We start from the raw sequence: 12,077 nt of genomic DNA on the forward strand, positions 1-12,077 counted from the left end.
GCGACACGAATTCGCATACCAACTCGGTCCGGCTGCCGTTTGCAGCTTTCGAGGATTATCCATCGAGGACCAACCATATGGTCCTTTCCTCGCCTCGAATCCTCCATGCCACGCCAGCAATGCAACCATCCACTCATCAGACCAAAAGCCCACTCGGTCAAGGCTTTCGTACGCCATCCAGCGCCCTCAGTATATTGTTGGCCTCCGTAATCATAGCCTTTCGTTCGCTTCGAGCCATAGCGTCGCTGCCGGTCTCGATGTTGTCTGCAGCCAGCACGACCTTGGCCATGATCGACTCGCTCAGTCTCAAGTATTCCTTCTCGCGCGCCGCTGGATCAGAGGGCGCTGATACCAGGAATTTGGTCGCAGACGGTAGGAACTGTGTCCGGAAGACACTCGCTAATGCTTGGACTTTTCCTAGTGGTGTGTTCGGATCTGCGCTTGGAACGGGAGGCGATTGTCTCTGCTGTGGAGGCGCCGGAGATGCGCCGCGTCTTTGTGGAGGAGGGGCAGGAGAGTGCGCACGTCGTGTCGCAGGGGCCGGCGATGGCTGACGGCGCGCAGCTGGTGAGGGCTCGCGCTGTCGTCGTGTAGCATCCCTGGACGGCTCTCTTTCGCGGCCTCTACCGTATCCGTCATCGTTGTCACGTCCTCTTCCAGCATATGCCTGATCTGGACGCAGAGAATTGCGGTGTGTCGCGGTGGGCACGTAGCCGTTGGGGCTGAGATGGGAGCCGCCGGCAGTCCGAGACTCCATGACAGGAATGTTCTCATCACTGCGGAAGCGAACAGATGAGTGAGCCCGTGGCCGCTGCAGGCGTTGGGGATTTGGATCAACCCTGTTCCTTGAGTCCCGGTCGGAACCACTGTCTGAGTTGGAGTCGTTGTGGTGATTGTAATTTCTTGGACGCTCGGTCACAATTACAGAGACTTCGCTGTTCTGCTTCATCCCATATCGCTTGAGAGAGTACGAATTCCTTCTGAGATCTCCACCTTTGTATATGAGTCGCACCTGTCTCGGGTCGACGTTCAGCCGTGAGTCAGCCTGATTGAGCCTGCTTGCGATCTTTCGCCGGAGATCTTCGACTGTTGTCTTCTCTTCATTGACCGAGTACGCGGGGAAGTCTACGGAGAAGCTGTTGTGCATGTATCGGCAGTGAATGCGATCTGGGGCATTCGGATCATTGTCGTTGACTTCGTCATAGGCGGGAGTGGAGAAGGAGGCTCTGGTGGCGGAACGTGGCTCATAATCATCGTGGCTTAAATACTCAAAGTGGTTGGACAAATTCGACATGTTTCGAACGTCACCAAGGCCGCTATGGTAAGGCGAGGCGCGACCCTGGCCGTGGCCATAGAGGAAGCCACGGTCGCCCATAAGATAGCGGTAGACCAGGTAGATGAGCGATAATAGAAGAGCAGCGACTGTGGTGTAGGAAGCGGTGGAATAGGTGGTGAAAAGCTCGAGGAGAAGATCGTTGAAGGACGTCGGCTTTGGAGGCTGCTCCAAGGACAGATTGGAGCGGATGGCTGTCCAGGTGTGAGAGGCCCAGTCTTGCAGGGCTTGGGTAGCCACGGTGAAGGTGTAGGAGCGCTAGGAGGGGATAGCGCCGTCGACGAGGGCGAGGAAGGCAGGAGATGTCTTGTGAAGGTGCTGAGAGTTGAGAGAATCTACTAGCACCGCTGGGTCGGGTATATGAAAATTAGCGGTGGATCGAAGTGTCTTGCAGATGACGTTCCGTTGCGGGTCTGGATCTGCTGCAAAGTCGCCTCTTCGTCTCGGGCGTGACTATTAGGCGCAAGAATAGAATAGCTGGGCTGAGATAATGCAAAAAATCTTGCACAAGCGGTGGGCAGTGGGTTCGGTCGAAGTGCGAGTCACCGCTGTGAAAGGCAGTCGGTTCACGAGATTCTCCGGCCGGAAAGAACCCCACATAAAGCCAACCTCGCGCCTACCACATAACATAACACCGCCTATTTATCTCTCAACTCTCATCACTCATCATCTTCAGCCGATCCACGTATGTCCGAGGTGAAATGGCTCAATGAGTAGTACTCCAGCTGGGCTCAGTGATGCTGCTGTTGTCCATCGGTAGCAGCTTACGACAGAAAGGCGGTAGACCGAGAACGAAACCACGACCTCATTCTCCTAGCGTGCCGTCAATATGCTGACCGGTCAGGACCACATCCTGCCAATCGCGCCATCCTCAATGTGCTTCTGAATGTTGGCGATAGACAGCTGGCCGAGAGACGTTTATGTCCTTACCAGACCGTGAATCTTGCATCATTAGGTTGTCTGCATGTATCAAGTCACGGCCTGAATTCTGTTTGAATGCCCGAAGTGCATCTTCAACGATGCGCGTTCTAGGAGGACCCATGGGGAATGGGAGAAAACCTGAACCCCCGGCTGCCTTCTTGCAACCCTGCAGGAACCCCAAACGCTTGAAAATGCCAGAGAGGCACTGCGGAAATGAACGTCAATTCGTACCGTCTCTCTCATTTGAATTGCCCGTGAGGCTCTATTGCAATCACCCACGGGTAGCCCTCCAGCGTCAAGTATGGCCGCATCGAGGCGCCTCGTTTACTTCGCCGAAGACTTGCGATTCATGTGTAACAGATACTCGGCACTCCGGAGTCATCACGCCTGTAATCCAGGGACCTGTACTCAACAGACATGATAAGATGTCGTGCCTAGTCTCGGCAGATCTCGATAGTGCCTTCCCACGTTTGGAGCGGGCAGTAGTACTTCCTGCTGCAAAGTTGAAGCGATAAGACTTTCAAGTAAGGTACACAGAGTTCTCCCAACCTCACAGCGCATCAGTAAGTACACCTTTGCATTCGCCAGCAGGAAAGCCTCGTACGAGTGTCTATTGTTACATATTCGCCTGGTAAAAGTGAGACGACCGCCACTGTCTGCACCACATTTGATGCTGAAAGGTTGCCATTCTATTCACCAATATATGTCGACCTGAGACTTGAGCATTGTTCACATACCCGCCATGGCGCCAAAAGCGCTGCCACAGATCAAGGGAAAGCCGATGCTCAAAGGGACTGACGACTACGAAAAGAAACGAGCTGAGATTGTGCAAGCGCTGAACGAAGCCATCCCCGAAGAGTACCATCTCGACAAGAGCCTGGTTGAGAAGCCACCACTTGATGTCACGCAGATACCCCGATCGTGCGGCATCCTCACTCCAACAGACCTTGAAATCACTGAGGACCACGACGCAACTAGCTTGCTCAAAGCCATCGCCAGTCGAAAGTACACTTCAGTCCAAGTGGCCACAGCATTCTGCAAACGGGCCGCGATAGCTCATCAGCTCACCAGCTGCCTGACCGACTTCTTCCAAGATGAAGCCCTGGAACGGGCTCAGTACCTCGACAAGCATCTCGAGGAACACGGCAAACCAATAGGTCCACTGCATGGCCTACCTATCTCAATCAAGGCACACATGGCCATCACCGAGCGGTACTCCGACTGGGGCTCATTGTACTCGCTGAAGAAGATCGAACACGACAGCCTCACAGCCAAGATCTTGCGGGAAGCCGGAGCCGTCTTTTACGTCAAAACCAATCAACCGCAGTCGATTATGCATCTAGAGACAGACAGCTTCTGGGGCCGCACTCTCAATCCTTACAACATCAATCTATCTTCTGGTGGCTCATCAGGCGGGGAAGCCGCCCTGAATGCTTTGCGCGGATCTGTGATGGGCGTTGGCTCGGACATTGGCGGAAGCATTCGAGGACCTGCTGGCTTCTGCAACATACATGGCTTCAAGCCACAAGTCTAATGCTGAGCAACGAGGGCTTCACCACAGGAGGATTCGCCGCAGAGCTCAACGTCCTCGCCACTGGCGGCCCCATGTGTCGTACCCTCCGCGACGCAGATCTCTACATGCGAGTAATGCGCTCCGCCAACCTACACCTCCACGACCCATCCATAATCCGCACACCGTGGACCGGCCTCGCCACAGAGCTCTCAAAACCCCTCAAAATCGGCATCATGAAGCACGACGGCGCCATCACCCCCCACCCACCAGTAACCCGCACCCTCAACTGGGCCACCTCCACGATCAAGTCCTCCCCCCTCGCCTCCCAATTCACCCTGAAACCCTTCAGCTCCTACAAAGCCGCCCACGGCCAGGAACTCCTCCACAGCAAACTCTACTTCCCCGAAACCCCGTCCCACCTCCGCGCCGAATTCACTGCTACCGGCGAACCCGAACTACCGTTAACAACCTGGGCATTCCGCAAGGCGCCCCAGCAAGAACTCAACGCGACCGAGATCGCCGAGCAGCGCTGGCAGCGCGATCGTTTCCGTCGGGAGTTTCTCGCACACTGGAACGCGCAGGATGTGGACTTTGTCCTCTGTCCTGTGTTTGTTGGTGCAGCGAGTATGCATGACACGGCGAAATACTGGAATTATACGAGCTTGTGGAATTTGGTGGATTACCCTGGGATGGTGATTCCGACGCCGATCAGAGTCAAGGATAAGGCAGAAGAGGACAAGTATCCTGAAGACTGGGAGGCGATGAGTGAGGAGGACAAGGATGTGAGGCGGATGTGGGAGGAGGGGGGGTTTGAGGGCGCGCCGATTGGGTTGCAGGTCGTGGCGAGGAAGTGGTTTGATAATGAGCTGATGGCTGCTGTGGGGATGTTGGAGGAGGCGTTAGGGTATAGGCCGTTACCGGGGGAGGACGAGGTGCCCGTGCTGGACTGGAATAAGCTACAGAGAGGCCTCTGTACATGAACGGAGTCTGAGATTCTCGGTACATCTTCTAGAGAGGAGAAAAGATGCCAGATGACAATAATGCTTTTTGCCCGAAATCAAAACGCCAGCGCCTATGTGCCATGCCATTGGATGCTTAGACGAGACTCCAGCGGCAGCGCGTCGACAATCCGCGTCGATAGCCCGGCGGCTCCTCCGGAAACAACACGTTCACAACCAGTCGACATCCCGTCGCTTCTCCGGTGAGACGCCCAGGACAATTCCCGTCGACACTCCGCCAACAGCCCTAAGACACCCCGTCGATGCTGCAACGACATCTCATCACCCACCTCCACCCCAAGATCACCGATCCAACGCCTGCGCCATAACCATCTGATAATACGCCCCTTTCCTCCTCATCAACTCTCCATGACTCCCATGCTCCACAATCCTCGCCCCATTCCCCTTCTCACTCTCCCCAAACACAAAAATCACATCCGCCTTCTGCACCGTTGCAAGCCGGTGTGCTACCGCAATCACCGTCATCTCCCGGCCCGAGCCCACCAGTCGCTCGATTGCCTGCTGTACGAGTTTTTCGGACTGACTGTCAAGCGAGGATGTTGCTTCGTCGAGGAGTAGGAGCTTGGGTCGACGCAGGAGCGCTCGCGCAAGACATAGTCGCTGTTTCTGCCCGCCGGATAGAGCCGTGTTGCTGGACTGGCCCAGTTGCGTGTTGTAGCCCTCTGGCAGGGAGATGATGAAGTCGTGGATTTCGGCATCGCGGCAGGCTTGGTGGATTTGGTCGTCTGGCACAGTCGTGGGGTCATCCATGCTGAGAACGAGGTTCTCGCGGATACTGCCGCTGAACAAGCGGGGTTCTTGGGCGACGAGGGAGATATGCTTACGATATGCTTTCACTGGGATCGAGTTGATGGGGATAGTGTTGAAGGTGATGGTGCCGGCGAGGGGCTCGTAGAAGCGTTCGAGGAGGGAGATGACGGATGTTTTGCCGCAGCCCGAGGGCCCAACGAAGGCGGCGAAGGAGCCGGCTGGGATGCTGACCGAGAGGTTCTTGAAGAGGGGGATATCACGCGTTGGGTAGGTGAAGGCGACATCCGAGATGTCGATGGTGGCGCCGAGGTTGCTGTTGAGCTGATTCTGGTCGGCTTGATTTTCGTCTTCGTTGACACGGTTGAGGGTTCGTAATTTGCGAATCTCGTTAGCAGCTTGCGTGGCTCGTGCGATGCTAGGAGCACCCGAGAAGAACTGGCCGGCGGCGAGGGAGCCTTGGATGATGGCGACGTAGATGACGAAAAATTGTGTGGGATTGTATTCGCGCGTGCCGAGAAGTCTTCCGCCGTACCAAAAGGCTAGAGCCACGGCAGCTAGCTCACAGCTGTCGCAGAAAGCACTGATGAGCATCGCCCATGTCGCCCGACGAGCGGACTTTGCGACTTGATCCGACAGCAGCTTGGAGTACTTCTCGATGATTGTGTCTTCCATGGTCAGCGAAGACACAGTTCGGATTGCTCCGACGGCCTCCGTGGCAAACGAGGAGCTGCCTGCGAAGACTTTGGCGCTCATCTGATCGTAGTAGTACTCGTTTCGCACCTTAAAGAACTGACATATGAGAAGAATCGGCATTGCGGAGAAAAGTACCACGACGGTGAGCTTCCAGCCAAAGTAGAAGCTTATGATGATACAAGAAACGACGTTGAAGATCGAAATGGATGGGAAGGAGCCGTTGAGTCCAAGGATCTCGCCGAGCGTTTTCGGATTGGTGTTCAGCTTCGCCATGACAGAGCCTGAGGAGTTTTCCTCACCATCAAAGAAGGGTATCGGTTGTCGGATCATGTTCGTAAAGTAGTCCCTTCGCGCGGATGACGTGGCGTGACTTTGAAGAATGCCGGAAGAGTGCCCCAATGCTTGATAACACAGTGCATTGGCTATAGCCAGGATGAAGAACATCAAGCTCCAGAAGTCCCTTTGGTCGGCAAGTCTCTGGCCGGTGAAAGTGAAGACCTCAATCAATTTTGCGAAATACCAGCTCTGTAGAGCGAAGGAGGCACCTGCTCCCATAGCACCAATAACCACAAGGACGAGAAGATACCATCTGACCTTCTGTCCAACGATGGTCGAGCCGATGGTCTGAAGGAAGCCGATAGGCCTGTATGATGAGGACTCGAGCTGTGCGTCGGGCATCACGAAGCTGTGACCAGCCGTGGTCTGTCTGCGCAGTAATTCTGGCTTGGCGATTACACTCTCGTCCAGGTCATTGTCGACGGCATCTTCTTGTATGCGTTGTGCATGGACGAGCCCACTGTAGACTCCGTCATCGAGTCTGAGCAGCTCGTCGTGCGTCCCCTCCTCGGCTTTTGTGCCGTGTCTTAGGACGATGATGTGGTCAGCCTTTTGGATCGTTGCCAGTCTGTGTGCAATCACGATTGTGGTTCGATCCTTGCTGACTTGGTCAAGCGCTTTCTGAACAATAGCTTCACTGCGCACATCGATGGCCGATGTTGCCTCGTCCAAGATCAGTATCGCTGGACGCCGAATGATGCTCCGGGCAATAGCAAGGCGCTGACGTTGTCCGCCAGATAGCTTGATGCCCGATTCTCCTACTATGGTATCGTATCCTTTGGGCAGTCTCTCCACAAACTCATCTGCAAAGGCTTCCTTGCAAGCACTCTTAACAAGTTCGAGCTTTTCTTCGGCAGAGCAGCTCTCCCATTGCGTTCCGAGAAGTCCGAACGAGACGTTGGCAACAATGCTGTCGTTGAACAGAAATGGTTCTTGCTGAACAAGGCCAACCTGAGATCTCCACCATTTGAGGTCAAACGCATTAATGTTGTGCTGACCGCAAAATACTGAACCTGAGTTCTGGACGCTCGGCTTTTCACCAGCATCTGAAGGGGTGGTCGGCTTCTCCGTAAGAACGTTGTGATCAAGACCATACCATCGTTGAAGAAGTCCGACAATTGTGCTCTTGCCAGAGCCTGATGGGCCAACGATGGCGGTGGTCTTTCCCTTCTCAAACTTGACATCGAGCCCTCTGAGGACATGAACACTCGGCCGAGACGGATAGGCAAATGCGACCCCACGTAGCTCAATGTCCTCGTGTGACGAGACTTCAGGTGCCGACAAGCCGGAAACATCTGGTTTCTCGGCATCGATGATCTCGAAGAATGATGTCGAGGCACTGATGGCTTTGAAGATGTTCATTATTGGCTGAACGATGCTTCCGAGTATCGACACAATGATGAGTACGGAGAAGAAGGTGATGACCACGGAGTTCACATTGGGAATGATGCCTTGGGCGTAGAATTTCAGCCCGACCCAGAATGATAGTGCGAATGCGCTGTACAACGCAAAGAATGCGGGACCGAGCTGGATGCCGTACCAGGGTGCCATTTTGGCCATCGCTCGCTCGGACTCGTTCACAGCCGTAATGTACCGGTCCGAGAGAGACTTTTCTGCACCTAGGGAGAACACAGTCCGAATGGAGGAGAATATCTCTCCTGCGATGGTGGCATGTTTCTCGTCCGACTTGTCAACAACGGCCTGTGCTTTGAGCGCATATGGCGTGGTCACGCTGTACACAACGAGGATGAAGATAATCGCTGAGCTCGCGACCAAGGTCAGACTCCACGAGTAGCTGAAAGCGACCGCGTAGGCGGCGATTATCAGAGCCAGACCCTGAAAGAGGTAGACCAGCCGATCCGAGATGCTGACTTGTATAGCATTTGCTGACGATGTGATTGTGTTGGACACTGTACCAGCAGACACTAGATCAAGCTTTGCTATCGGTTGGGCGAAAAGAGCTTTCATGTACGAGAGACGAATTCCAGCCGATATGCGTAGACCGACGGTATGAAAGGAAAACTGTCTCATTAGCTTCAGACTGACAACGTTGGGTAGCGCTTACTAGCGCGATGTAGCAGAAGACAAATTTGCCAATGAAGAGAAGGAATAGATATAGCCTGCACGTTGGTCAGATGCCTTTGAGCGAAGGACGGGCAAGAGCGTCGGATATCAAAGTTGACATACGCCATGCGGTCGATGGTATCATCGAAGTCTGCTTTCGAAGTTGAACGATCAGGAGTAAAGTAGTTGTTGAACTCGCCCACTAGATTACCAAACACAATCTGCATCAACGGAAGGAGGACTCCGGATGCTGCCTGTATACCAATACCGGTCAGTGGAATGTACATATAGGGGCTGGGAGGCGAGCAGTATGCTGTGCTCTGGCACGTACCGCAGTACACAGCGCTGCGATCATGAAGAGATGGTCAACCCTTGATCCATAGGACAGAATACGGGCGAAGTTTTTCAATGGCGGCTTCTTTGCTTCATCTTTGGACTTCTCGGCATCCTCGACGGGTTTATCCTCCGAGTGCTTTTCTGGAATGTCTGTGGTCAAGGGCACATCGCTTGCCATGATGTCGGAAGGCTCTCAACGTCGAAAGGAAATATGCTGTCGCGAAACAAATGTCAATGAATGTGGTTTCGCCATTGATATTCAAGGACGAAGCTGCCAATTATACTGCCTGCAATGCGACATCAAATATTGATCACAGATACGTCGTTGTGGATTAAGGCAACGACGTTCTGCCTCAAGCCACACGAAGCCCAAGCCCTCGCAGATTAGCAGAGGCTAATTCGCAGCGTTATGCCTAAAGCAGGGTCTTCGATGGCCAAGACTTCAGTATATGCAGTGGCATAAAACGCTCCAGGCACCACTCGGAGGGTTAGTTCGACTTCAAAGGACACCCGATTCGGATGGTTGATGTCCAAAGGAATCCTTCCGGCAAGAAGTGATAAGCCTCTTCGATGAGTGATATGCTTCTACTTTCAATCGATGACGCTGCGATGGTCAGTGACCTGATGTACAGCTCCAGAATATTTCCTCGGACGCCACGGACTGCTGGAAGGAAGTCCAAAAGCTCGTAAAATGTGTCGTATTCGCGTCCCGCGGCGTGCGATCAATGATCGACGAAGAAGGCTCCAGTGAATTTATGAATGGCCAAGCGTTCACTGCATGCTCGGTTCTGACGAGCTCCAGCTCGTCAATCAGTTCGGCTGGTGGTTAAACCTGCCCAAATTTGTAGTAAAAGGGGAATGAAAAGAATGCGTCAAAGGACTGCCATTGTGGATTGAATAGTGAAGATCTCCTCTGGCCGCATCCCATCATGAGGATGAGGGCAGCTAAAATCTCGGAAGTAACCATGAATTTGCAAGATGATCGGGAAGGCAACTGGGCCGTCTACCATACCTCACTCAAGATTGTTCAGGTAGGTAGTTCCTACCTACGAGTAGGCGAAGCGAGGGCAGGCAGGTAGACATGGTCCGAGTCTCGGAGCGCGTCTGCGATGTGGCTGTTGTGGACCGCAGTAGGAGTACGGTCGCCTGAGGCACGAAGCAACTGCTCTCACATCCATGCGTGACGCCAGCGATCATTTATTCTGCACTGGCTGCTACTCTGTACAGCGTGCTTGTCGCCCAGACTCGAAGCGCACAGTCTGGTATGCCGCAATGTAGGAGCACCAACACGATGGCGCTCTGCCGGCCCACTTGCTTCCTCCGACCCCGACAGGCTACCTTGCCCTCCATATACGCAAATGCCTTCTCTGGCCGCCGACCTTTTGCGAACAAGTCCTCTCTGCTACGCCTGTCAAGACCTCCTGATCGACCACAACTGCCGTTCCTGTACTCGAGGGCGATTCCGAAGACAGGCTACACCCCCACGAGTCGCTATATCACTACAGAAGCAAAGGGCAGGTGGAAACAACGCATAAAGAATGCTCTCAAGATTGGTGTAGGCTTTTGGACCGCGGTATTTTTAATTGAATGGCTCAAAGTAGGCATTAGTCACACCAAGATCGAGAACGAATACCCGACTCCGCACGACTGGAGCTTTTGGTCAAGGTGGAAGTTACGGAAAGCACACTGGATTGCCAACGGCTACGAGGGAGAGGGCGTGAGGGTCTATATTGACTGGGGCGATGCTGGAAAGGAGTTCAAGGACCTTTTGGAACGTCTTGAGAATGAAAGCCAAGATGGACAAAATATACTCAAGGGAGAAACCCTGGTTGCGGGTGTTGGTCGGACCGGGTTTGATGTGAGCATGAAGTCAATTCCCTGGCGGAGAGGGTATTTTCAGGCTTTGATGGGCGCGGCGAATGCAGCAGAACATCTAGAAGACATGGTTCGAAAGAAGGGTGGGAACGACGACATGCTCTATCCACGAGAAAGCATTCCAGGGCCTTCAAATCCTAGGCCGAAGCCTATGCGGCCAGATCGGTACGGTAGGCGCAAGTCCGTGCCCAACGAAGACGAAGTTGAAAACGCATTCGCCCAGCCTGAGGTCTACTATATGAAGATCATGACCACTATCGGGTTCAGCAGCAGTCAGAAGATTGATGCTGCCCTGGCTTACGCGGAATGGTGCGATTTCAAAGGCCTTCACGATACTGCCCGAAATATGTACGACTGGGCGCTTGATATCGGTACCGCAGCGCTCCCTGAGTCGGCAGGGCAAGTCGTCAACAATAAGACAGGGGCGATTAATGCTGGAAAGGATGAATTTGTGACGAGCAACCTCTTCCGAGTCACGACCGCGCTGGGCGTTCATCAAGCACAAATCGGAAACTCCAGGGACGCTCTGGCAGTCTTTTTGAGCATTCTCAGAGCAAGGAAGACACTGCCTGCTGCGCCTCAGGAGCCGAAGGTACAAAAGACCATCGGCCCAGAGAAACATCCGGTATGGACCTGGATTGAGATACTCAAGAACTATCTGCTCGACAAGCCATATCCTAGAATATCTTCAGATGGAGATGAGCGCCCATTCCACACGCTGAAGGAAGCTTGCGAAGAAGTTGGACTCATGACGTACATTGGCGAAATCTTGTTCGCGTCAGGCGACAAGGAGAAAATCAAGGGCTTGAGTTGGACGCGCGACAGTGTCGAGGCCGCCGAAGCTGTGCTCTGGGTCATGGATGAGCAAGGCAAAAAGAATGGCCGAGAGCGATGTAAAGAATGCCTGGAAACGGGACTGAAGAATTGGCAGGACATGACAGTACAAATGTCGCGATTGTCAAGGCGGCGGAAGGAAGAGGCCGAACAATATCAAGGCATTCTAGGGACTGGACTTGGGCGCGGAGCGACCATCAAGCGGGCGGAGAATGAAGTATTGAGGTGGCAGGAGGAGGAACATCAAATCGACTTGCGACGGCAGAAGACGCTGCCACTTCTGAGAGTGCAAGCATGAAGTCCTTGCTGACCACTATGTTGATAGTTACCACACGACGAACTGTTCGTAGGCTCAGTCGAATCTGGGCCACGAATGCTATAAGTGTGTTTTGCCGCGTATGGC

General features: G+C 53.7%; 4 protein-coding genes across 4 annotated transcripts; 2 read left to right on the top strand and 2 right to left on the bottom strand.

Annotated features, from left to right (window-relative positions):
* Positions 1-157: 157 nt before the first annotated feature.
* AB675_5928 (uncharacterized protein) lies at positions 158-2,375 on the bottom strand (the record flags this gene model as incomplete). Its single annotated transcript, XM_018146177.1, has 2 exons — positions 158-1,527; positions 2,264-2,375. 2 exons carry the CDS (start codon positions 2,373-2,375, stop codon positions 158-160), a joined length of 1,482 nt encoding a protein of 493 aa, XP_017998829.1.
* Positions 2,376-2,996: 621 nt separating this feature from the next.
* AB675_5929 (putative amidase) lies at positions 2,997-4,747 on the top strand (the record flags this gene model as incomplete). Its single annotated transcript, XM_018146178.1, has 2 exons — positions 2,997-3,782; positions 3,803-4,747. The coding sequence occupies 2 exons, from the start codon at positions 2,997-2,999 to the stop codon at positions 4,745-4,747; spliced, it is 1,731 nt and encodes a 576-aa protein (XP_017998796.1).
* A 321-nt stretch (positions 4,748-5,068) lies between these two features.
* AB675_5930 (Multidrug resistance protein 1) lies at positions 5,069-9,143 on the bottom strand (the record flags this gene model as incomplete). The annotated part of the gene is made up of 4 exons (XM_018146180.1): positions 5,069-8,587; positions 8,631-8,685; positions 8,753-8,883; positions 8,961-9,143. The coding sequence occupies 4 exons, from the start codon at positions 9,141-9,143 to the stop codon at positions 5,069-5,071; spliced, it is 3,888 nt and encodes a 1,295-aa protein (XP_017998748.1).
* A 1,113-nt stretch (positions 9,144-10,256) lies between these two features.
* On the top strand, positions 10,257-11,972 carry AB675_5931 (uncharacterized protein; the record flags this gene model as incomplete). The annotated part of the gene is made up of 1 exon (XM_018146181.1): positions 10,257-11,972. The coding sequence occupies one exon, from the start codon at positions 10,257-10,259 to the stop codon at positions 11,970-11,972; it is 1,716 nt and encodes a 571-aa protein (XP_017998652.1).
* Between the last annotated feature and the right edge of the window lie 105 nt (positions 11,973-12,077).

This window comes from Cyphellophora attinorum, assembly GCF_001299255.1.
Source record: "Cyphellophora attinorum strain CBS 131958 chromosome Unknown Contig17, whole genome shotgun sequence".
Taxonomy (NCBI): Eukaryota; Fungi; Ascomycota; class Eurotiomycetes; order Chaetothyriales; family Cyphellophoraceae; genus Cyphellophora; species Cyphellophora attinorum.